The sequence below is a fragment of the Cryptomeria japonica genome, chromosome 6 (genome assembly GCF_030272615.1).
Source record: "Cryptomeria japonica chromosome 6, Sugi_1.0, whole genome shotgun sequence".
Lineage (NCBI taxonomy): Eukaryota > Viridiplantae > Streptophyta > Pinopsida > Cupressales > Cupressaceae > Cryptomeria > Cryptomeria japonica.
This window is the reverse complement of record NC_081410.1, coordinates 502,474,698-502,499,860: the sequence shown is the minus strand read 5'-3', so window position 1 is coordinate 502,499,860 and position 25,163 is coordinate 502,474,698. Positions and strand designations below refer to the sequence as shown.

Genomic DNA, 25,163 nt, shown 5'->3' with positions numbered 1-25,163 from the left:
AGGTTAAGGATATCCCTTTCCATGGTGCTCTTTTTAATCCTTCTTGCATTGTTAATGTCATCACTGAGGAATATCTTTTCACTTTAAACGACTACATAAACCAATATATGATGCCTCTAATGTAGTGGTGAAGTTATTTGATGGATTCTCTTGTCCTACCATTGGCTCTATCACCCTTCATGTTGAAGTTCATACTAAATCCATGGATGTTGACTTTGTTATCATACCCTCTTCGAAACAATTCCGTGTAAATTTGGGCTATCCTTGGCTATCTTCCATGAAGGCTATTGCTTCTCCTATCCATAAGTGTTTGAAATTTCCTCACAATGGAGAAATCATAACCATGAACCATAGCTTATTTCATCCATCCAAAAGAAGCCCTAGTGTTCCTATTGATCTCTTTTGGCCTAAACAATTTCAATCTCTTCCATCGAGTGATGCTCTTTTTCAATCTTATAAAAAATGGAAGAAAGATACAATCCTAACCTTAAGTCAACCTAGATCCCCAATAATGGACATTCCTATCATACTTGAAGATGAATTCCTTCCCCTCAACGATAGAACTAATCTCCCTCATAAGTAAGGTCTTCAACATATTCCTATGGATGTGACTATACCTTCTCCTAAGAAGAACAACAATATTCCTCCTAAGGTTAGACCTATACCTCCTTCCCATGATGGACCTTGCCTCCTTCATACACCTAATATTCCTCCTTTATCTAGTGCAGTTCTACCTCCTTCCTCTTATAGAGAGAAGAGGCCTTCTTCTCCTCTTGTTCAGCCTAAACCTTCAACTATCAAGGAGAGAAACATTCCTACTTTTTCAAATGTTCCTCCTCCTTCTCTTCCTTCCACTAAGACTCGACAGAATCATTGTGTGTGAGAATGCTAATGAAGATGTTGTGTTTGAGATCGTGAAGTTGGCCCTCAAAATAATCAATCTCCCAGGACTCCAATAGTTGACATGATTTCATTTTCTCTTAAGCAAGATGTTCAACCTACATGTCCAAATCATAAGTTGCATAAAACATGTGATGGTGTTACTCCTATTTGTGTTCTTGCTCCTCTTTCTCTAAATTTTAATGAGGAAATGAGTGAAAATGTTATTCATGATGGCAATACAACTCCTAATGCTTCTAATAATGAGTATGAATATGTTGATGTGGATAAGAATTTATCAATTGAATTTTCACAAACAATAATCCTAGCTCCTAGAATCGAACAAAGTGACTTACCACATGAGCATAGTCCTTGTTTGTATCTTGTGATAACTCCATCTGCTATGCTCGATATCACTCCTTTGGCATGTCGCTCGCCTTCCCGAAATAGTGATCAACAATATCGGGAGGCGGATCTCTCTCTCTCTCTCTCTCTCTCTCTCTCTCTGTTGTGACCATTCTTCTATATGTATCTATGTTCTTCTACTTTTACTGTCATGTCTACTTGAGGATGATGCAAATCATTGGGATCTCTTTTGGTCTCTTTCATGTTGACTCGAAAGACATCCTCTCTTCCCTTTCTTCTAAGGTAGTGTCCTTTCTTTGGGGAATGACGATTATTATATGCACATATACATATATGATATACATGAGTTATCATACAACATATTGACCTTGAGGAAAGAAAAACTACCTCATTCTTGTTGTTTTGTGCTCATTATCCTTGGGTTTATTTCTCACTTGTGGGCTAAATAGTTGCGATGACGTGCTCACTCTCTTCTCTCTCTTTTGGGTGTATCCTACCTTAAAGAGATCGCTCCTAATAAGGCACACGCGATCGCTTTAACGTGGGGGCATACACTCCACTCATATTTTCCTTTTCAATACTTAGAATTATTTAGTGAACTTGGCTTTGCTTCATAATTTTGGTATCTTTTTCCTAACTCATAGTGAGGGGAACCTTGGTACTTGCAGTCATAGTTTTCCCTTCTTGATCTTCCATTTTACTTTGTCAATCGAAGTCATAAGATCCTAATTCCACTGGGGGCTTGGTGCATCTTGCCTCCTTGATGTGGTAGAAGTATTTCAATCTTGTTTCCTTGTACTTTACCTATAGTATTGGCATACTCGTATACTCCTACTAAAGTGGGGGCTAAATTTAGTGTCATGAAATTGTGACCCTTGCAATTGTGATCACATTAGGGTCCTCACACACACGATTCGAATCCCTAAGCCAAATTGAAGACCAGAGAATTGCGAGCTCTAGGTGCACAACTTCATCCTATGCTTCTATCTTGAGTTATAATTAGATATTTGTCACTTTTACAGTTGATCATAAGTACACAATTCAATAAATTCAAATCTCAATCTCAGAAAAGAGGATTCACTTATCATCACTCAGAATTTAATCTCTTTCTCTAGAGGTTGAATCTAGTGTATCTTACCCCCTCTTCCAATGTAATGCGGAAAATGTGTTTGAAGAGAAATCCGAAGTGAAACTTTTATATCTCCTCAGACAGAAGAAAAGATTTCCTCTCGATATCTCCATCATTCACCATTTTCAAACATTACACTGCTCTACACATATTTGACTTGTGACAAAAATTATTGCATAAGAAACACTGACCGGTAAAGGTCGGAACATTATTCATGTTGTTCATTCCATTATTCATCCTACTTCTGTACTGATTCACCACCTAAGCAAATTTATCAAAAGTAAAGCATCTACCATTGAATTTATGGGCATTACATTGTCTTACTAGAGGATTATTGCTCTTCTTCTTATTAGGTTTTGCATTACTTTATCCAAATCCAGAGGATTCTCCTTTCTCAAATCCAAGTCCTCGCATGTCCTTTTCATGTCTCTGACTTTCCAACATCTCATAAAGCTTTGCTAAGCTAGCTTTGAATTTGTCTTTGTAGTCATTAGTAGTAGCAAGTTCATCCTTTAAGGAGACAATTTGTCTTTTAAGCTCTTTATCATTATTCCTTGACTGTGTCAACTCAAGATTCAACTGATCATTCTCATAGGTAAGCCTGAAGCATTCATCAACTGTTTACTTCAATGATTGTGTCAGATTCTCTTCATTTTTCATGTGGTCCTCAATATCCTTAGTTAGTCTCATCACAATGGATTGCATCTCATTCTTCAATGCAACATTCTCTCTCTCAAGCTTGTCAACTTCATCAGCTTTACCTTGATTTTCCATAATTTGATCTTCTTTCTCCTTCAGCTTGTCCATCAATTCTTTCATTTTGTCTCTTGAAGTGTTCACAGCTTGATCCTTCAAGTTGTTAATGAAATCATCAGCATCATTCAAGTTTCTTTTCAAGGAACTTATCTAATTTCTTGGTGCATCAAGATCTTCAAGTGTCACACTAAGCTATCTCTAAAAACCATAATCCATTGAGTCAATCTCTCGGATCTTCCTCAAGTGGTTAAGCTTCCTCAAAGGAACTAGGCTCTGATACCAATTGTTGGAATCGAAGATCACTGAGAGGGGGGGGGGGGGGTGGTGAATCAATGATCTACTAGTTAGCAAATCTTCACACTTAATTTTAAACCACTGGAAGCATAAACTTGAAACTGAAATGCAGGAACATAAAACAATCAACCACAAAATCATAACACCGGATTTTGTACATGCAAACTCAAATGGGAAAAACCATGGTGGGATTTGAGCACACAATTTTATTCCACTATGGCTAGTAGCAAAATAATATTATAATATAAGGAATGCACAAGCATTTAGGCACATTGCCTAGTGCTCACTGCTCAAATACATTAAGGGCTACAACCCTGGAAGGCTCACTGCCTTACAAAACATATATTGAGTTGAATTACAGTGAATGAACTCTAAAATAGCATCAATCTATGCTTGGATGAGTTCCAGTTAAGTTCCAAATACATTGACTAAATCACCTTTGTTGTTCTTCTCTGTTCTTCCCTGTTCACTGTCATAGTTAGCTACCAGATCAAGAATGTGCACATGAAATTGTGCCAAAATGGATTCTTGATCACCACTCACTTGCATACAATCATATCCTTCACCAAAATGATCATCTACACTAGTCTTATATATCCGCAATCACAAAATAGATCATTTATCATGTCGATTTGCTGATGTAACATGTAGTCATATGTTGGATTGGCCGGATCACTAAAGATAAATGTGGATCACCAAAACAACAATAAAATGATGTCTTTATGTCGGTCCAATCATCCTAAACATGATTCATAGCTCCACAATCACTAGAAAGATTCCAGACCAAAACTGCTTTGTTCATCCTGAAATACTGGTTAACTGGCTACTAGCTGACATCCTCTTCCAGAAATCAAGATCCGTGATTACCAGATGTGAATCTCATGAAGAGTTGCCATCAATTACAGCCCTATACCAATAATAAACCATCAAAAGCCATTGGATGAGTGTCAATTGCCAACAAAGGTCATACTCACTAAATTGGATATGTCTAAGGCCTATAATAGAGTTAGGAGTTATTTCCTCTGGCATATTCTATTGCCTTTTAGTTTCCATTTAGAATGGATGTATTGGGTCATGACCTATGTTACTTTCACTTATTTATTAATTTATTCTAATCATGACTCCCCCCTCAACTACCTTTTCTTCCTCTTGGGAACTTAAGAAAAGAGACCCATTATCCACATACCTTAATGTATTTATCTTAGTAGATGAGAGTCTAGGTAGGCTATTGAAGCATCATAAGGAAACGAGTCTCATTCATGGATAGAATTAGGCTCTCAAAAATGACTATTTGTGGATGACATTTTTCTTTTGGCTTTTTATAGAAATAACAAGGCTATTAATTTTAGGAAGGCTCTTGATATATATCTATGTACTTCTAATCAACAAATTAACAACGACAAGCATAATATTTTCTTCCTTATATTATGCTTGTGTTGATCCAAAGTAGAATTGCCAATATTCTTCATTTCTAGATTGGAAAATTTCTCATGGATTATTTGGGCATCCCTCTATGTATTTGTAATTTGTATTTAGAAAATTATTAGAGGGAGATCTTGGACAAATGTTGCCTTTTGATGGTTATCCTATACTGGTAGGATGAATCTTCTAACCTCTTTCTTACAAGATGTCCCTCTACATAGGTTTTTGGTGCTATCTTCAGGCCTAGGAGTTTCCTTAAGGAGTATGATGCCCTTGCGAAAAATGTTTTATGGGTAGAAAATCCATATAATTAGAAATGGAGTTTGGTGAGCTAGAAGTAGCCTAAACCCAAGGAGAATGGTGGTATAGGTCTTTGAAATTTTGAGCTAACTAGTCAAGCTTTAGTAGCAAAATTATATTAGAGGTGGTGCAAAATTTTGGATCAGCCTTGGGTTCGCATCCTTAACTATAATATTTGGGTGGAGTCAAAAATGAAGACATTTTATGAATGTAATTGACTAATAAGGGCTCCATGATTTTGAGCATTTTTAAAAAGGGGATCACTCTTATTAAGGATGAGATTTTTGGTTTTATTCATAAGGGCAAGCGTACTCTCTTTTGGACTAACTTTTGGGAGGGCCACCCCCCAATCTTTACTTATCTCCCCTAGCTATGGTCCTTTAAAAAGTGAAATTATTTTAGAGGTCCCAAAGCAAATGCTTCCTCTAGGAAAATATTAGAAAAATAGGATTTTTTGGCCCATCCTTTTTCTTCCTATTTGTTTGCAGTGGGGAAAGTACTAATCATTTGTTCTTCTAGTGTTCTTTCTTTGCAGAAATTTGGAGGCTTTAGTGGAAGATTTAGAGGCTATATTTTTTTGTAGGCTTCCTATTTTCATGACTTGTAGGAGAATTTGGGCTATCCATTGAGTTTTAATTTCTTTCTAGTTGTAACTTCAGTATTGATCCCTTCCATCATCATTTGGTAGATCTAGCTAGAGATACATTGATCTTTGAAGAGTTTAAAGTATGTTATAAGGTGAAAAGCATGCTTAAAAAAATATTTCAGCCCAATTTAATCTTGGAGAGTTATTGTCTTTGTCCACTTGCTTCTCTGGCTTGTTTGGGGAAAAGGAAAAAACCTTTTAGGAAGTTGAACCAAGTAGGTAAGTGGTGTAGCTCTCTTGATGGTTCCTTCAAAATAAACATTGATGTTTTTTTACTTGGTTACCTAGGCATTGCTTGGATTGGTGGAGTTGGGCATGATAGTAGGGGGTATATTTAGTTTTTCTTTTCCATCTACATGGTGGTACATTCTAATAATTAGATGGAAGATTGATCTATTCTTGAAGTATTAGAGAAAGCTTGCGAGTTGGGTTGGAGGAAGGTGTTTTGTGAAATGGATTCCATGATGGAAGATGAAAAAGCTTCCCCTCTACCTAGATATCAACTCAGAACTAAAAACAACAATAGATTATTCATGGCCTTCTTATGGACCTTCATATTCAAATACTAAATGGGTATATAGGCAACCCAAGTTCTCTCTGTTTACTCTAAAAACTCATCTGTGCCTGTTGACTACTCTTATTCTTCATACTACACAGCTTCTCTTCAATTAAAATCTGTAACATGGAACTTCTTTGCTAATCTCTACACCATCATTCATCTCCTTGCAATGCTCTATCTCGTATTTTAGCACCCAAACCAACACTCTACGTAGCCCCACGCTTTCCCATCACATGGATCTGTCTTTCTGGGCCGATATCTTCATATTTTCTCTTCATTGGACACCACTCACAAAATACTCTTCTCAACCTCTATTATATACACGACCCCTCTGCTCAATGTTTCTTCCCTCTGCCCACCCGTTTGACTGCTTTCTCTTGGGCCACACATAATAAGTTACCGACGCCCTTTCTTAGATTTTTATAGGCATCTGCAATTTAGTTCATTGTGTGGAGTAATCCCAATGGGTCCTTGCCCTTTCAGTTCAGACTTCTCAAACTTGCAACTCGATGGATTATGCCTGGGCTCCTATGGCATTTTTGTTTACCTCTTCGATGTCCATTCGCTGTTTTATGAGGAATGAGAGCTGAATGGTCATAAAACTCTTTCCAATGAATCCATTTCAATCAAATATGTGTCTTCTTCAATAAAAACTCGTATCAAAGCCATTTCTTGCCAATGTCTTACATCAAACGGTTCACCTCTGCATTTGCAAATGTATCCACCATGGCAGTTGCAATTACAACATCTGACAAGAATTCTCATCTGTTATGCTTTCATAGGTGTCCAAAGTCTGTTTCTATACTCCCATGTTGGTACGGACTTGGAGGATGTGGCTAAGGTTGCTTTGTAATTTGTTTTTATGCAAGCCAATTAATTTGCTTTCAAGTTTATGAAACCTTTTCACAAATCCATTTGTGCATATCCAATGAACCCAAAATAAATGTGAGCGTAAAAATTACTGACTGCAAATTGAATGGAGAGATGCTAACACCAAAATTAAAACTGAAGAAAACAAACCGAGGTTTATTTTTTGGCAGTGTCGATTACTTCTTTCCCCGAGTGTTCCTACAGCATTCCACGACTGAATATGAGATATTTTTAGGATTTCTCATGAAGACTGGTCTTGATAGCTTATTAAATTCTCCCTTTTTCTTCGAACTTTGATTCTATCTCTTTTGTTAAAGAAAAGTGGCATGATATACAGTGAATTGGGGTGGGTTAGGGTAGCTTAAAAGTCAATAAAGATTGGTTTTGGGTGGAAGAACTGGAAGGTTTTTGTTATCGGTTGTAGATTTTCTGCGCTAATTCTACAATTGTCGCCATTGGGGCCTTGATCTCATGTATCCCCTAATGGCTATGGTCATCTGAAGCACTCTTTATTATATTTATTATAATTTTTTATTTTTTTTAATTTATTACTCATTTTTAATAAAAAGCATAGGGTCTCTAGAAAAATTATGTTTTGTAAGAGAATCTATGTTATAAAACTAGTTTTGGATCAAATAATCATCCAATAAAATAATTCACTAATTTTTGAAATTTAAATAACTCCAAAGAAAAATTTATAATTATTTTCAATACTCCTTTGATTTATGATAAAATTTTGACTGTAAATACTAAAATTTGAGATTATGACGGTCTTAAGGACTGCAAGGATAGGCTAGGACAAAGCAAATAGAGGGCATCCTCATTTTGCTAGAAAAGATAAGAATCTATGACTTCTCTCTATAAAATATTTTATAAAAAAAAATTATTTTTATTTTTTGTGGATTTGGTTAATGGAAGGAATGGTTTGTGTAAAGAAATCACACTTTTTTTATTAGTTGTCAATTGGAGAATGAATAAAGAGTTTAGACTGACCGTTTTCTAAAATAAGAACACTTAATTTGTGGAATAGTAGGAGTTACTGAAGATATAATTGGACAATGAAAATTTAGATTATCTCAAGCTTAACTATTAACCACATTCTTCCTCTTCTTAAGTACCCACTTTTTTTTATGAATGGTAATTATTTAATTACATAAAAATGTAAACTAAAGTCATGATATAAGAAAGCATTCAAAGATGTCCAAAAGTACAACCCACCACATAGAAAAAGAATGAAAAATAAAATACTAACATCTTATTTGTGTCTTTTTTGGATTGGGAGAATATGTAAAAAAATAAGGTACCAAATTGACATCCATATGCGAATAACATTTGAAAAAAATCACTATAATGGCTCTACATTAATTGACAACATGAATCTAGTATTTTATAGAATGAATAACATCTAGCAAATAATATTCATACTCTTTTAAAATAATATTTTTAAGAGAAGATACATTTTTGGCACAATTATATATAAGAAATTTGTATGTAAACAATATATCAAATTCAAAGATACAAATAATTATGATCTTATACAGATTTTAGAAAAATAAAAGATAAATTGATAGAAAATGAGATTTAATAACATAAATTTTTTTAATAGAGAGAAAGGAATAATTGATATCGTAATTAATAAATATACTATAAATGTTGGAAGTGGCTTCAAGATCAAAGAAGAAAGATAAAAATCCATTAACTAAACAATCTGCATATGCTCTTTATGACACATCTTTTTGCAGCTAACAAATGAACCAAAAAAAAAATCACATGCAATTATCATAGCAAATTTTTACTGACACTAATTTCCAGATAAATGAATGACATTATGTATCAGAGCCTGACCGAAAGAAGGAACATAAAAGGTGATGAAAATTCATAGAACCATTACTTTCATGAGTGGAAAACCCTCACGGGGTATAAAAAACCACTCGTAACCTGTCAGTTTTATTCCATCTCAAAAACTTCAACTTATCACAATAGTGGAGTCTCTGCTCAACACCTTCTTAAATATCAACCACAACTCAAAAACAAATTCAAAGACAAAGTGCCTTGATGGAGTCTGCACTCAACATCTTACAATTTTAAGAACCTATGAGAAGTTGCTCTCAACACTGACCCTACAACAGCATTGTATCTGCGGTTCCTTGATGACAACTTACAGGAAAATTCCAATGAAAGCTAATTGAACAATACAATGTTGATCAAGATTATAAACTGTCAAACATAATATTGTAGAATCACAAAAGCACTTCTTTAAAGACTTCTTTCAAAACTCTCTTACTTTATTTTCCATATTCGGCACAACAGAAAAAATACAGAGCAACTGAGAAATGTTTCTAAACACTTTCTCTTCTTTTTTTCACACACGCACTTCTTCCATTTTAAATATATATATGTGCATGTCTTCAAAAATATCAGAACTAAAACAAAATGCCTTTCTTTGAAAATGAAATACTCATAACTGAAGAGTTGTTATGAAACTAACTTCTTAACCAATTGTTTAAAGATAAACCCTTTAATTAAATGGTAATCTGAATCTTGGCATTTGCTTGTTAAACTGAAAGAATACCTGACTATGCCGGCAAAAAGTCAAACAGAAGAAACTGAAAAACCTGTATGGAGCGTATACATCTTTTGCTCAAAGTCCACTTTCCTGATGATGAAACAAACCAAACCAACCTTTGCTCAATGACCACTTTCCTGTTCATGATGATGATTCAAACCAAGCCAACTGAAACAATGAAGAAACTATCTGGTAGAAGCTACAAACATACATGGGGACAAGGGTTCGAAGATGCTTTCAAAAGAAAGCTAAAGTATGACATACAAGCCCCAAAGTAAATAACAAAGATGTTTCAAATCCGGAAAATATCAAGTGCCCAGTGAAAAGATATTAAATAAGATAAAACTGCCCACGTGCCAAGTGAAATGCTATTAATCAAGTAACTCTCGTGAAAACCAACTGCCAAGTGGGACAACTCAACCACAACAAAACTTAAGTCATAATTGGCAAGTGTTAAAACCAAGTACCCGCAGACAAGAAGTCACTACGTAAAGACCTACACATAGATCAAGGAGTCAAAGATCCAACCTGGCATCTTAATCACCACATGCCGACATCAAGGACAACAATGAAAGGTAAAATACGAACAATAAAAACCTCCTATCCTCCACCTTCCTTTCATAAAGAAAAGAAAATGTTATAAGACATGGCATAAAATAATTTTCATTAATAATGCATACTTATTACATGTTATATATGCAAAACTTATAATTCATCATTCTAACCATCCTTAATTTTTTTTATCTTCAAGATTAATAAACAAAAGATATTTTATTAACTTATTTATTTAATAGAATTTATCAATTAAAAGCATCTTGTACATTCACTTATATTTAAAGATGAATGTTAAAGATATTTCATCTTACAAAAGGCTTTACAAGGAAAATTAAATAATATAAATAATACAAACAAAGTTTTGATTGATTTTTCTCTGAGTACGATAATAAATAAATAAAAAATACTTTCCTTACAAAAAATATTTCATACTCTAAAATCAATGTTTGTATTATGAACAATCTTTATCACTTGCAAGATCATTTCATAATTGAAACAGCTCATAATAAACTATTTCAATCCATTACACATCTGCTTCTTAAATACAACATATTATTGCTTAGACATACGACCAATAAATATTACAAACAAATCTAATCAACAACAAAGGAGAGGAGATGTTAATTAGATGAGCAAAGCCTCATCCTATTTACCAATTCAACTGTCAGTAAGTGAGTGACAGATTATTACAATGTAGCAAAGTAGCTAAGCATAAGAACACATTGCATAATTGCATTTTTTCTTTTTAGGGCAGCTAACACCACAGCTGCCACAATGCTTTTTATCTTTGGCCAAATCAACACATTTACCGTTACAACAAGTATATCCAAACTTACAAGCGGCACCACATGACCCACAGTGGTTGCGATCTATTAGCAAATTATAACAGCGATTTTCACAGCACATGGATTTATTTTTACCTGCAATATTATTCTTCTTGCACGTATCCTTGTACTCACTGCATGATACACTCTTTGCTGATATTTGTTGTGTAAGAAACCTGCTCCTTAATACCCTCCTTGAATATGGCGTTGCCATTTCTCCTTCTGCATTGCTTATTATCGTTGCAATGACTGCAATTATAAGCAAAGCCATTAATCCCAACCCCATCATAAGAAACCGAGCTCCTCTGCTAAAGAATGACAGGATAACTCAATAGCAGAGGTCGCTTCTATAGTTAAGAACAACACCAAGAGCAAGCATTTATATAGTGTGATGGAAGAATCTGTGACTTTACTTTCTCCATTACTTAAACATTTATCTCTGAATGCAGACTATACTAGTGAAGTTCCCTACCGCTTCGGAAGAATCTTAGACTTTTGTTTCTGCAATACTTTATAAATTTCTTTTTGTAGTGGATTCACCCCATTGGAAGAATGGCTTGTGTAGTGAATTGATAATTGTATTTGGGCTGTCAAGTGGAAGATGAAGCTCATAAATCAAAGATCTCGTGGGCCTATTTTTAAGACTGCAATTGCTCTTAAAAGGCGATAACCATTTTTAGTAAAAGAAGAGCACGTTCAAGATGAGTACGAGATCCAAGGTTTACGAGAGAATAGGTGGAGTATTAAGCTATCATTGGGCAATTCAATTTACAAAATGGTTAGCGAACATGACAATTTGACATTCTCTTTGTTCATAAGTAGCTAAATTTGCTATGAATAGGAATTATTTAATTGAGAAGAAAAAAGTCAGCTAAAATGGTGGTGTGATAAGGCAGCATGCAGGCAGGCTTAAAACTCAATCCACGATACACCTGAAGAATGAAAAAAGAAAACAAACAATTACGCAAGCTTTGTTCACTTAAAATATATTATTGATGTGTTGTCATTGTAATTAATAAATTAGTGTTATGGAAGAGTTGACATAAGGGGATTTTTTCAATAAAATATTTCTTTCACATATTTTTGAGGATAATTTTTATTTATTTATTTACTTTTTTTATTAGAGTATGAATTCAAATTATATGAATAATTGATTTCTCTTGATGAAGTGTTAAGAATAGAAGAACATAAATTTTACCTAGAGAAGAATATAAATTTTACCTAGAGTCATTTGGCATACAATTCTAATGTCATCAATTTAACATGATGGATTTTGCATCCAACAATACCTAGTTTCTAATAAACTCTTTATGAGTTGCTCGACTTCAAGATTAGAATTAGTGAAATTGTTTCCGGTACTTGAATTTTTTTATACTTTCTTTGTAAGTAAATATAAAATAAATAGATACTATCAATAGACTATAACTTATGACAAATATTTGTATTATCCTAATAACTAAATCCTAATTTTAGTTAGGTTTCTCTTATTTGAAGGGAGTGAACCATTATGCCTATATATTTATGAACTAAACTTTTAGTTGAATGTTGGTTTGTCTAAAATCTTTTAAACATGACTTGCCACTTAAAATCTATAGAATTAGATAGAAGTGATGATATTCAAGCATTAATTTATTTGATCTTTTAATGTAGTGAAAGAATTTGATAAATTGTGGGAGGTACAAGGATGCTATTTCTTTATATTTGGTTAGTTATAGATGAGTATTCAAGGTGCTATAACAATATTGTTGGTATGCTTATTCATAGATGGATGGATTTTTTGGACGGTAAATGAATGATAATTAAGTTAGTAAAATTGACAATATATGAAATATATTTCATTTAAATATCTTTCCAATCTATTTATAAAATAGAAAAACAAGGAAAATATTTATATTGCTTATCATCACTTGACACTCTTGTACAATTTTGGCTTGACTTATAATATTGATGATTTTTTTTTAAGTATTTACAATATTGATAATCTACTCAATGAACCTTATTTTGATGGTTATTATATTGATGCTATGAAAATGTGATAGTAATATTCAAGAAATAAATGTAGTACAAATATAATGGAAATGTAGAGTTATCGATATGGAAAAATATAAAGATAACAATATGTGAAAAAATACTTTCCATGATGAAATAAACCTTGTTAAATGAATCTCAAAAATTTTAGTTTTTTTTTAAATATACATAATAATGGCACTTTTTTTGTCAAGCTATGATGTCAAGTTCAAAGATATCCTTTTACAAGTTGATAAAGTGTTCTCAATCTTAGCAACCCTCAAAATGAATCAAGATTTTGTTAAAATCATCAAGCATGGTTATTAATAAGAGACATTAATAGCTCATAACTAGCCTTGAAGGCTCTTTAATGACCTCAAATAGCTGGTGCCCAAGTTGTAACAACCTTTCACCTCTTCTTGCCTCGATGTCCAATCCTAGTGAATGATGCCACACTATTGATAATTAAGCCCAGATTGAACATAAAAGTCTTCTCATGCAGCTACATCATCATCGTAAGTATAGAGACATCTATTCACATTCATGATTATTCATGTAAAGACGTAAATTATTCTAGATCCAAATAAGACATAATATACTCTTTATTCATAAATAAACTCATAAATCAGATAATAAGTCTATTTCATTCTTAAAGTTTAAACCAAGCTTGCTAAATCGAAATAACAATAATAGATCTATTAGAAGATAAGGAAATTTTCATAACAACGAAATGTATAAATATCTCATTACAATATCTTTATACCATGTTTAGGCTTTTTATTGCCATAAGTATAATCAAAACATAAAATGAAAGAGAGAGCATCCGTTGATCTCTAATCTGAGTTGCTTCAAATGAGTCCTTCAAATGAAGACGAGAACAATAATTAGGCGCATTTTCCGCCCAACCTTGAAGCTTACGCTTTCCCGGAATTCTTGGTCAATCAAGAATACTCGCCCTTGCACGAATTGCTTAGCAAAATAATTCGAAAGACAAGATGGAATCTGGTGCATGCCTAGATGATTCATACATTTTCATTTTTCTAATTCTAACAAGAAACAAGCAAGATCAATCAAGGATATGGTAGAGAGTATAAATAAAAGAACTCCATCTATTTCAATGCTGTATTCAATTGGTTTACTCGACTGAGTATAATGCCATGCATAGCAAAAATAGAGAGTTTGGAAAAGTAAACTATTCTCTCTAAGTTTCCATATTCAGCACTCGTCCTAGAAGGTAACTTTCCCCATACACAAGCCTATCTAGCTTGGTTCACATAAATCAAGAATACAATTTTAAAAAGAAAACAATCTTTTGTCTAATAAAACTAACATCTTTCCTAATACTTTTGTTCATAAATAAAGCACTTTTTCATTCGCACATATCTGAAAACAATCTTTCGTAGAATAACTATATCGCAATTTTGGTAAGAAAACATAATTTCATTTCTAAATAAAAATATAATTCAACTAAGTTTAAATTTAAGAAGGCGTAGAGAAAGTATGAATCTTTTCATATAAGTGAGTTATATTTGAGTGCACATTCTTTAAATGATTATCTTTTCTAACCCATTAGCACTAAATACCATTTTTTAACAATATACATGCATTTCATAGCTATTTCGTCCCATGTACCACCTAATGTTTTCCTCTATGACTACTCAAAAGAATATTAAAACAAATTGAATGTAAACATGGAATGTCATATATCAAATCTCATTCTACTAGCCATAGCACCATTTCACTATCATTTCTAATTGCAAAATGACCAAAACTAGATGTAAATCCTACCTCCTTATGCTTCCTTGAGGTGAAGTCTCACGTGCCTCCTCTATGTTAGCTTAATTCTCCCTTGATTGATGGCTCACAATTCTCTATTGATTCTTCCACTATTCCTCTCTTGGATTACCTCTCTATTCTTATTTACTATCTCTATTCTAAATTTCTCTCTAATCTCTCTTGTCTCTCCTCTATCTTGCTCTCCTCTATCTTTCTCTCCTCTTACTTTCCTCTAACTTTCTCTAACTTTCTATCTTCCTATCTTTTTCTACCCTTTCTCTCAAGCCCTTGCCTCTATTTAAACTATTTTTCTCTATATTATCTGCTATATTCTTGGCTTAGATATTGATATGGGTTTGACACCTTGGCTGCATCATTGACAGGTCTTTCATTTCACTTCCCCACATCTACTCCTTCCTAAGAGACTCCCCAGTCTATCTACCTATTATTAACTATCTTATCGACACGTTTGGGTGCTCGGGTTCTAACTGTTGTTTTCTGCAGTTGAGTCGACCTTGGATCATGAAGGAGATGGTTTTATTTCTCCACTATCACCGTAGAGACTACAGTCTTTCCTACTACCACCGTGGGATATGGAGAGATGTGCGGTTTTCAAATTGTCATGGAACTTTGTGCCAAGTTGCTTCCTTCCCCAAAGGTCGCGAGCCATCGTGTGGAGAAGTTGACTGTAGTTCTGTTAAGTCGGCTATCAACTTACCCACCAGCTTTGCTATTCAATGCATAAGAATTAATATATATTATTCAAAACATAAACAATAATATATTTAATAATACATACTTTGCACTTAATTATTAAATGTTAAATAAAAAGAAATCCTAACAAAAACTTTTATGATATTTAATAAATTAATAATATATATATATAACATTCGATTTCATTTAAAAAAAGATTTAGTATAAATATGGTAATATATACTTATAAACTATTACTTCAAATTGACATGATCATTTCATTCACTTTCAAATACAACATAACTTATAAACAATCATCGAATTTTATGCATACGAACTCCATACAATTGTAATCACATCAACAATAATTATCATAAAATATTTGCATTTTCCTATGCTAGAACACGAAATCATCTTGTAGACACTTAAAAATAATTATTTTAATTATTTTTAATTCCTCACATAATTAATTAATTAATTATGTTAATTCAAATTCCTCTCAATACTAATTAAATATAATTAATATTGTCACTATAGCATATGATTGATTTATTTAATAAATCAATCCCTTTCTTTATTCTTCTAAAAAAAATCAAATCCTCACAAATCTTCCTCTTAGCTAATTAATTTCAATTAATTAGTTAACCTACATGATTCCTACAAATATCCATCTAACTTTCAATTTATAGACGAAATCAATATAACGACTACCAATTACTCAAATCATTTTAATTTAAAATAATGCATTGACGAAGTCACAATTGCACAAACACTTTTATATTGTCGTGTGTGAGATTCCTCTAGTTTATTGAAGTCATAAGCTAAGACAACTCTACCCAAGTCATGTTCTCGCCTTCATTTTTGTTCACATGTTCTTGCATTACTTGAACTCAATAATTCATCAGTAATTATGATCCCCAATAAAGATAATACTAGCCATCTAATTGCATATTGCATGAGTAAAGTGCACAAATCATTTATTATCATTTGCATACAAACTACATTATCATCAAAATAAACGTTCATATTCATTCCAATTTCTATTCATTATAAAAAAGCCTACATTATTTTCCTAATAACATATTATTGAAACTACGGTTCATGACAATTCATTGCAACATATTTATCAGCATTTAAAGATAAAGTTAATACTTATATTTTCATTTATAGTGCTTACTGTATCATCACAACAAAGGTCTTAGACTAAGGACAACATGACCAACATATAGGCTCAAAAAGGCAGTTAAAGCATAACATGAAATCCTAACAGTGGATATATAAAAGTCTTAAGCATCATTAAATAATTGCAAATAAAGACATAAACTAGGACTCATCAACACCTCAACAAAAGTGACATTTCAATTTAAAGTTTCATTGTCATTGGTTTGCGTCACATGTTTTGGATTCATATTAAAGCCTAAATTAGTTTAGTTTAGTCACCAATTTTCCACCTAACTTTGTCTCTTTCCTTTGGTTGAAGTGTTGGTTATTATTTTCTGGTGTTTACAACTAAGAAAAAAATGGGTAGCAACTTGGTTCAAATTGAGCCAAAAGAGCGTGAGAATGTTGATAAAGGTTAGCAAGTCTAGGATATTTTGGATGCATGAAACTTTACTCCCTATATCCTATCTAAGCAAGTTTTTGACCTTACTTTATCTATGGAGTTTTCTTGTTCATGGAAGAAGGGTGTATCATGGTGTGTGGAACTTCATTCAAAGTCTTAAGGGAGGCTAGTTGCACCAGCAACGAGCATCCCAAATGATGGAGTGTTCTTGCCCTTGAAAATCAAAGGAGACTATAAGGAGGCTATGTGTATTTTTCTTAGAAATGGTGAGAAAGCAAACCATTTGTAAAGTTGATTAAACTGTGAGGATGTCTTAAAGGCTTGTTCAAGAGTTGCCGAGGTTTTAATGCACTATCTCACCCTAGAGTGTAGGTACAATAGGTTTCATGCCTCCTTATTTTTAATCCTTAACCACTTTTAGCATCAAATCAAATTAATTTTTTCTTTCTAGTTTTTTACTTCTTTAGAAGAGTCAATATAAAAAACTGCTTGGTCTAGGAAACCACTGCTTCATGAAGGATTAAGAATGTGTCTGTTTTAGTACAATTTAGCTCTTTCTATAGCCATTAACCCTATACATATAATTGTTAATCAATCTACTCTTGTGCAATATACCAATCGTAAACTCCTTACCTTAGTAACTACTTCCTCTTACATTAATTTGGCCCCTCTTCCAAATTTGAATCTATCCCTTAGGGCTTCCACTTCTTCCTTGGTCATTATGGTCGACCTCACCATTGAGGCTCAAAAAAAAAAAGATTTAACAAATGTTGAGGTTTTATGAACCCTTGAGTTGGGATTTTGAGCATGTGTTGGATTTAGAGTATTATGACAATTTTTCTAGTTATAATTCTATCTCCTTTGAAAATTTTGATTCCATTAACCAAAATTGTTCTCAACAACCCCCTCCTCTTTCACCCCTTGTAGAGGAATCCACCAAGCCAGAGGAGGTGCTAATCTTCAAACCAACTCACAGACAATGTATCCTATGTATTAGTTTTGTAATAAAATACTAAGGAGGTTTGTAAGGCCTTAAACACTCGCATGGATCTCTTGAAGTGGTAAATGACTCAAATTCATTAGGCCAAACACAAAATTTGGGTGTTGGAAAAGATAGTTTTTTAGAAAGCCTAGGAATGATGAAATGAATAAATTGATAATAATGCTTGGGGAAAAAACTAGAATAATCACTGAGAGATTTAAATTCTACAAGGTTATGACAAAGGAAATTCAAATCATAAAGCAATAGGCTAAGAACCCCCAATTGGAAGCTAAAGTGGTCAAACTAAAACAAAAATAGGAGGTCCACTTGAGTAACATAAAAGAGCTAATAGATTAGTAGAAGGATTATATAAATATAATGAACCTCACCATTGAAGCTTTATAGCAAGAACTCAAGTGCTAGAAGGAGAATAATGAGAAGAAGAGGAGGAGGAGAGAAGTGGTGTTTGTGGGTCAGAGTAGCCTTCCAAATCAGGGACATAAGAAATGTAAATATCTTATCAAATTTCCTAACTCCCCAACCTAGGTCAGTGTAGAGCCTAGTTAGTGCAAGTTATATTTAGGATTTAGATTCTAAACACTACTTTTTCAAGGACCAATTGGATATGGTTTAGAAAGAATGGCAAGAAATGAAGCTATTGAATTTCATTATTAATAGTTAATCTATTGGCTGGTAGCTTGTTGGTTCTGTATTTTTTAATTTCTTGTCTATTTTGATCTAAAGACTCTACTTTTTATTTTTTGGTTAATTTCACTCTTGGTGTGATTCATTCCATTTTCCTTTATAACAATTATGTAAATGGTTTGGGCTCTTTCCCATGCTAATCTAATCAAAACTTATCACCACTATCATCCAATCATTGCATGCATATTTACTTCCTTTAACATTTCATTACTTCCTATTAGTCACAATAAAATTTTGAAGTGGGATAAAACATAAGCATCTAAAAGCTGTCATGATTCCTAATGACACATTTTAACACCATTCATAGTTTTTCCTCAAAATTACAATGCTAATTGACTAAACCATACAAAAATTATCCTAAGAAATTAAGTAACACATTTAATGAATTCCTTACCGCTCCACTATTTAGTTAATTAGTTTGATTTGCATCTAATGTTTAAAATAGAAATAAACATTCATTTTCTATCTCACCTTTTTCATTAAGTACACAAACACAATCATTTCCGCTTTTTATAATATTATATATCAACCATCCATTTATTTATTTAATCTCAACCCTTCATTTCCGTAATTAAATATTTAATATCTTTTTTATGCTTGTAACAAAATAATTAACTATCATAACCATTTTACACACATTGTTTCTTCATCATTCACATTAAATAAATAAAAAATTTAACCATCCATCATGCCTCCTATAACATAGGAAAACCCTCTAAACAATCTCAACCATAGATTCATCGAATGAACCTACCCCATGATTCATCTCACATTTAAAAAAATATAAATTGTATTGCAAGCTTCTCAAAAAGAAGTCTATCATGTTTGATAAGTACATATTTCAATTAGAATTTAGATGAACACCTATATTAGCATAACTTTAATCTTTCATTGACAATAAGATTTAAATTTGGACATTGTCTTTGTTTGAATTCCATTTAACTCAATTCTATTCCATTTCCAATTATCTAAAATTAAAAATATACTTGTTATTAATTTCATTTATTGTTTTGAGTTCCTTGCTTTCATAATGAAGCAAATCTACAGTTGAAAAGTTAAAAGAGCAACAACATTAAAAAAGTCTCCCAAATTCTAAGATGGATGTATTAGGGACTTCTCTTTCTTCATTACTTAAACAATTATTTCAAAATGTAGACTACATCAAGGCTCTATATTGCTTCAAAAGGATCAATGACTTTTCTTTCTGTAATATTTTATACATTTTTCTTTTCTCCTGGATTCACTCCATTGGACGAATGACTTGTATGATGAAATCATAATTGTTTATTGGCTATCAATTGGAATATGAATAAAGAGTTTAGAATATAATCACTCAAAAATATAAATACTCACTTTCTAAAAGAATACTTCAAACATGCGCCTAATAGTTTATGGAATAGCAGTAGTATGAAGACATAAATAAATGGGCAATGAAAATTTAGGTCCCCTCAAGTTTATTTGTGAAGGACATTCTTTCTTTTCTTTGAATATATAATTTTTTCATTACTGTTAATTATTTTATTAGATAAAAATGTCAACTAAAATTATGTTAAAAGCAAACATACTGAGATACTCAAAATCGCAACCCACGACATAGAAGAATGAAAATAAATAAATTATAACATCTATTTTTGGTGTGTCTATTAACAATGCATACTTGTTACATCCTATATATACTCCAAACTTAAAATTCATCCTAACAATTCTTAATATTTTGATCCTAAATTTTTTAAATAAATTATTTAATAAAATTGATTAGATCTAAGAAAATAGAACAAAGCCTCATCCTATTTACCAATTCAACTGTGAGTGAGTGAGTGAGTGACAGATTATTACAAAGTAGCAAAGTAGCTAAGCATAAGAACACATCCCATAATGGCATTTTTGCTTTTTAGGGTAGCTAAAACCACAGCTGCCACAATGGCTTTTATCTTTGGCCAAATCAACACATTTACCAATGATAATTGTTTGTTGGCTGTCAAGTGGATAATGAAGCTCATAAATCAAAGATCTCGTGGGCCTATTTTTATGACTGCAATTGTTCTTAAAAGGCAATAACCATTTTTCAAGAGAAGAGCACGTATGATATCCTAGGTTTACGAAAGAATAGATGGAGTATGAAGCTATAATTGGGCGATGAAATTTAAAAACTATTTAGTGACAATTTGACATTCTCTGTGTTCATAAATAGCGGAAATTGCTATTAATAGTAATTATATAATTTGAGAAGAAAAAGTCAAGCTGAAATGGTGTCATAAGGCAGCATTATGCAGGCTAAAAAATATCAACCCACGACACATAAAGAATGAAAGTAGAAAACTAACAGTTACGCAACCTTTGTTCACTTTAAAATATACTGTTGATGTGCTGTCATGTTGGGAGAACAGGGGCATTGTAATTAAGAAACTAGTGTTATGGAAGACTTGACATATACAGGGAAGTTTTTCAATAAGGTTATTTTTATGACACATTTAAGAGGATGATTTATTTACTTATTCTTTATTATTATCATTTTAATTTTTTCATATTAGTAATATGAATTTAAATTATCTGAATAATCAATCTTTTTCAATTAAGGTTAAGGATAGAAAGATATGCATTTTATCTAAAGTCATTTAAGGTACAAATCAAATCCTATCTCTTTAATATATCATGGGTCTTATTGTTGGTATTATGGATGACTTCATCATGTGTTGCATTGGTTTTGTCATTGATGTCAACACTTATCTTCATGGAGGTTTACATTGTTGTTTTGACATTCTGGTTATATTGGTTTGTTGTTGAACCAACAAATTGTGCTCCCAGCATGGATATTGGCTTATGCACAGTCACCGGTAGGTCAGGAAGTTGATAATGACTTGTTATCATCTAGAGATCATTTGGTTATGTCAAAGATATGGATTGGATGTTTACATTTGGTGTTTTGCTTATTGGTCTGATCGGGTTGACATATTTGCCTTTACCGGCAGATATGTTTAGGTTATGGACTAATACAACATATCATGTTCCAGATCTGCATGACACGTTTTGGAAATGGTTTATTGATTGGATAATGTGTAAATGTATTGAGGCCAACATATTGTATTGCATCAAGGCTTATTTTGTAAATTGATTTAAATGTAATATCTTTAGGGAGCCGACCTAATGATGAGGTCTTAGGTTTTGTATAAATAATTGTAAGATCTTATTGAAGATCATATTGTGAGTGTGTGCGAATATTGAAGATCATTGTGAAGACCGAAAATATGAAGATCCTTGAGCGAATCACATAGATATTATTTGAAAGTTGAAGGAAAGGTTATGAAGGTGTTTTGCACTCATGGTCAGAGCTTAAATCGCTACTGAATCCAGCATTGCAAATGCTTTATTGAAGTAGTACATTGTTATTGGATTTAACCATCCAACTGTGTAGTCAGTGTAACTCTTATTTTGTGATTGAGCAGTGACCTCTAGGTGGTTGGCCTTCCTGCATGTGCAGACCCTATTATTGTATTCACTTACTATCTATAGTAGTATCATTTGATTGTGGGTAATGTTTCCCACTGTGTTTTTTCCCCTTACAGGGTTTCCACGTCAAAATATGTGTGTCATGTGTTGTGGATGTTGTTTCTCTTTTTGTTTCATACATTAAGTTATACCGGTATTAATAAAACTGTTAATCCATTTTATCGATAGTGGGTTTTAAGTTGGAATAATTTATTTTGGGTTGTAATTTATTGACAACTGATTCACCCACCCCCCCCCCCCCTCTCAGTTGTCCTTCCCGATTCCTAACACTTATATCCAACAAGACTCAATTTTTAATAAACTCTTCACGAGTCGTTAAAATTTCAAATCTAGAAAATTATTTTTCATCCTTGCTCTATAATTAAATATAGACTAAATAGATATATCAATAGGCTGTAACTTATAATTATTATTTGTATTTTCTCAATAATTAAATCTTAATTTTAGTTAGCTTTCTCTTATTTAAAAGGACTGAACCATTATGCCTATATATTTATTAACTAAACTTTGAGTTGAATGTTGGTTTATGTAATATCTTTTTAACATGACTCGTCACTTAAAAGCTATAGAACTAGATAGAGTGATGAGATTTAAACATTAGGTTATTCGATGTTTTAATGTAGTGAAAAAAATTGATAAATTATGAGAGGTATAAGGATGCTATCCCTATTATACGGTTCGTGAGAGGAGTATTCAAGTTTCTATAACAATATTGATGGTATGTATATTTATAAATAGAAGAATTTTATGGATGGTTATGAATGAACCATCTACAAAGACCACTATGAGGTTTGAGACCATCTCCCTCAACCAGCAACATGAACTGCAACAACGAACATTGTCCTCCACACCTACTCTCCACCTCAATAGGCGAAAGGACCACCTCAATGGGACAATAAGGAACACACGTCAATAAGAAAGTGGGTTTTATAAAGCTCCCACAACTTCCTGAGGCCCAAAAACTAAGATCTTGTCCTGAAAGAGCAATCTGGCCAAGAGGGTTTTTACAGCCTCCCACAACTAGCAAACCCTTTTGGGAAACATTGTAAAACCTGTAAACCTAGAATTGTCTACAAAGGAAACCATGAGTGTTTTGACCGGCTCCTTCAACCAAAAACGCGAACAAAAGAAACTAAGAAAATCTCCCACAACTACTCTCCACCTTAATAGGAGAAAGGGCCACCTCAATAGGACAAGAAAGAGAGCATCTCGATTACCCAGACAACTCAAACACAGTCCAGAACCCATGCTACCACTCCACCTCCATAGGAGATAAAAACACCTCATATAGAGATCTATGAGAACTGATAGGAAGAGAAAAAAAAACCTCACCAAGGAATAAACTAGGAGAGAATAGAGGGTCCACACAAAAAAACCAACGAACAGAAGCAACATGCCACCCAAAACAGCCAAACCACCCACAAGAGTGGAAGCCCCACAAAACCTGAAGAAAGTGATGTTAGATAGTTCAAATAACTAGAAGACAACTGAGAGGGGGGGTGAATTAGTTGTCATAGATTACCAGAACCTTTAACAATTAAAAATTTAATACCAGAACCCAAAATATTAATACCAAAATAACAGATAAATGAATTAAGCATAAACAATAATTAGAGAATAAATACCATCCACATGACACCAAGATTTATACATGGAAAACCCGGTAAAGGGAAAAAACACGGTGGGAAGCCTACCCATAGTCAGATAATACTTTTGTAGTAATTATGTGAATTACAATTGAGGGGTCTTCACTTGTAGGAAGCCCAACAGCCTAGAGCACACCGCTCATCACAAATGGAGTCTCACTAACTACATAGAAATCCAGACTACAATCTCGAAGAATGAATGAACTGCAAAGATAACATCTCCTATGCCTGAATACAGTTTCGGTTAAGCTCAATAACGAAGGACTAAATCCTCTTACATAAACTGAACTCAATTTCCAATGATCGAACAAATCCTCTGCCTGAATGATATTACATCATTTGCACATTACATATCCATATCTCTTTACTATGATCATGATGATCTACAATGAGATCTTATATCTCATATATATAGACAAACCCTCGACCATAAACATTTAGGTCGGTCACGAGACAATAAACCAATTACATAATTACAAAACATGTTGGCCTTAGACCAAACAAATAATATCCAGCCCATAAGACATCCCAAAAACACATTGAGAGATCCAATCCACACGTTACATTAAGTCGATCCATAACCTAAATAACACCGAGACCCAATATAGGTCCATACACACTAAAGAAATGATCCCAATCCACCAAGTCTCAAACATGATCACCATCAACATCTTGAAAACATCCACCAGAAGCCGCACCAACACCACTTATGCAATTCATCAAAGATATTCTTCAAAGCTTTGTTGATGAAACCCTCATCAGAACCACAAACCAAGCTTCCAAACAAGTAGAATAGCATATGATGACCAGAACAAAACCAACTAACTGAATATGAACATGAGTAGTATGAATAAGCCAATTCCATAACCCAAACATATCGGAGCATACCAAATCATGCCGGATCCAATCCAACCAGAAACCACACAACCTACCAGGATGAGAAGAGTGTCGGTAAAGCATCCAAAACAACTAGTGTTGACATCAATGACAAAACATCAATTCAACACATTATCAATTCCTCCAAATGGCCAACAATATCCCCCTTTGGCATTGATGGAAACACTAGATGTGAAAAACATCTAAGTACCAAGAAATGCCAAACAAGTCTCCTCAAATG

General features: G+C 33.1%; 1 protein-coding gene across 1 annotated transcript; it reads right to left on the bottom strand.

The window, feature by feature from the left end:
* Positions 1-11,047: 11,047 nt before the first annotated feature.
* On the bottom strand, positions 11,048-11,437 carry LOC131876673 (stigma-specific STIG1-like protein 3). The gene has a single exon (XM_059222116.1). The coding sequence runs from the start codon at positions 11,435-11,437 to the stop codon at positions 11,048-11,050; it is 390 nt and encodes a 129-aa protein (XP_059078099.1).
* Positions 11,438-25,163: the final 13,726 nt, after the last annotated feature.

Excerpts from the sequence above, each read along its gene's own strand:
- LOC131876673 (XM_059222116.1), bottom strand. The coding sequence starts at position 11,437 with ATGGCTTTGCTTATAATTGCAGTCATTGCAACGATAATAAGCAATGCA.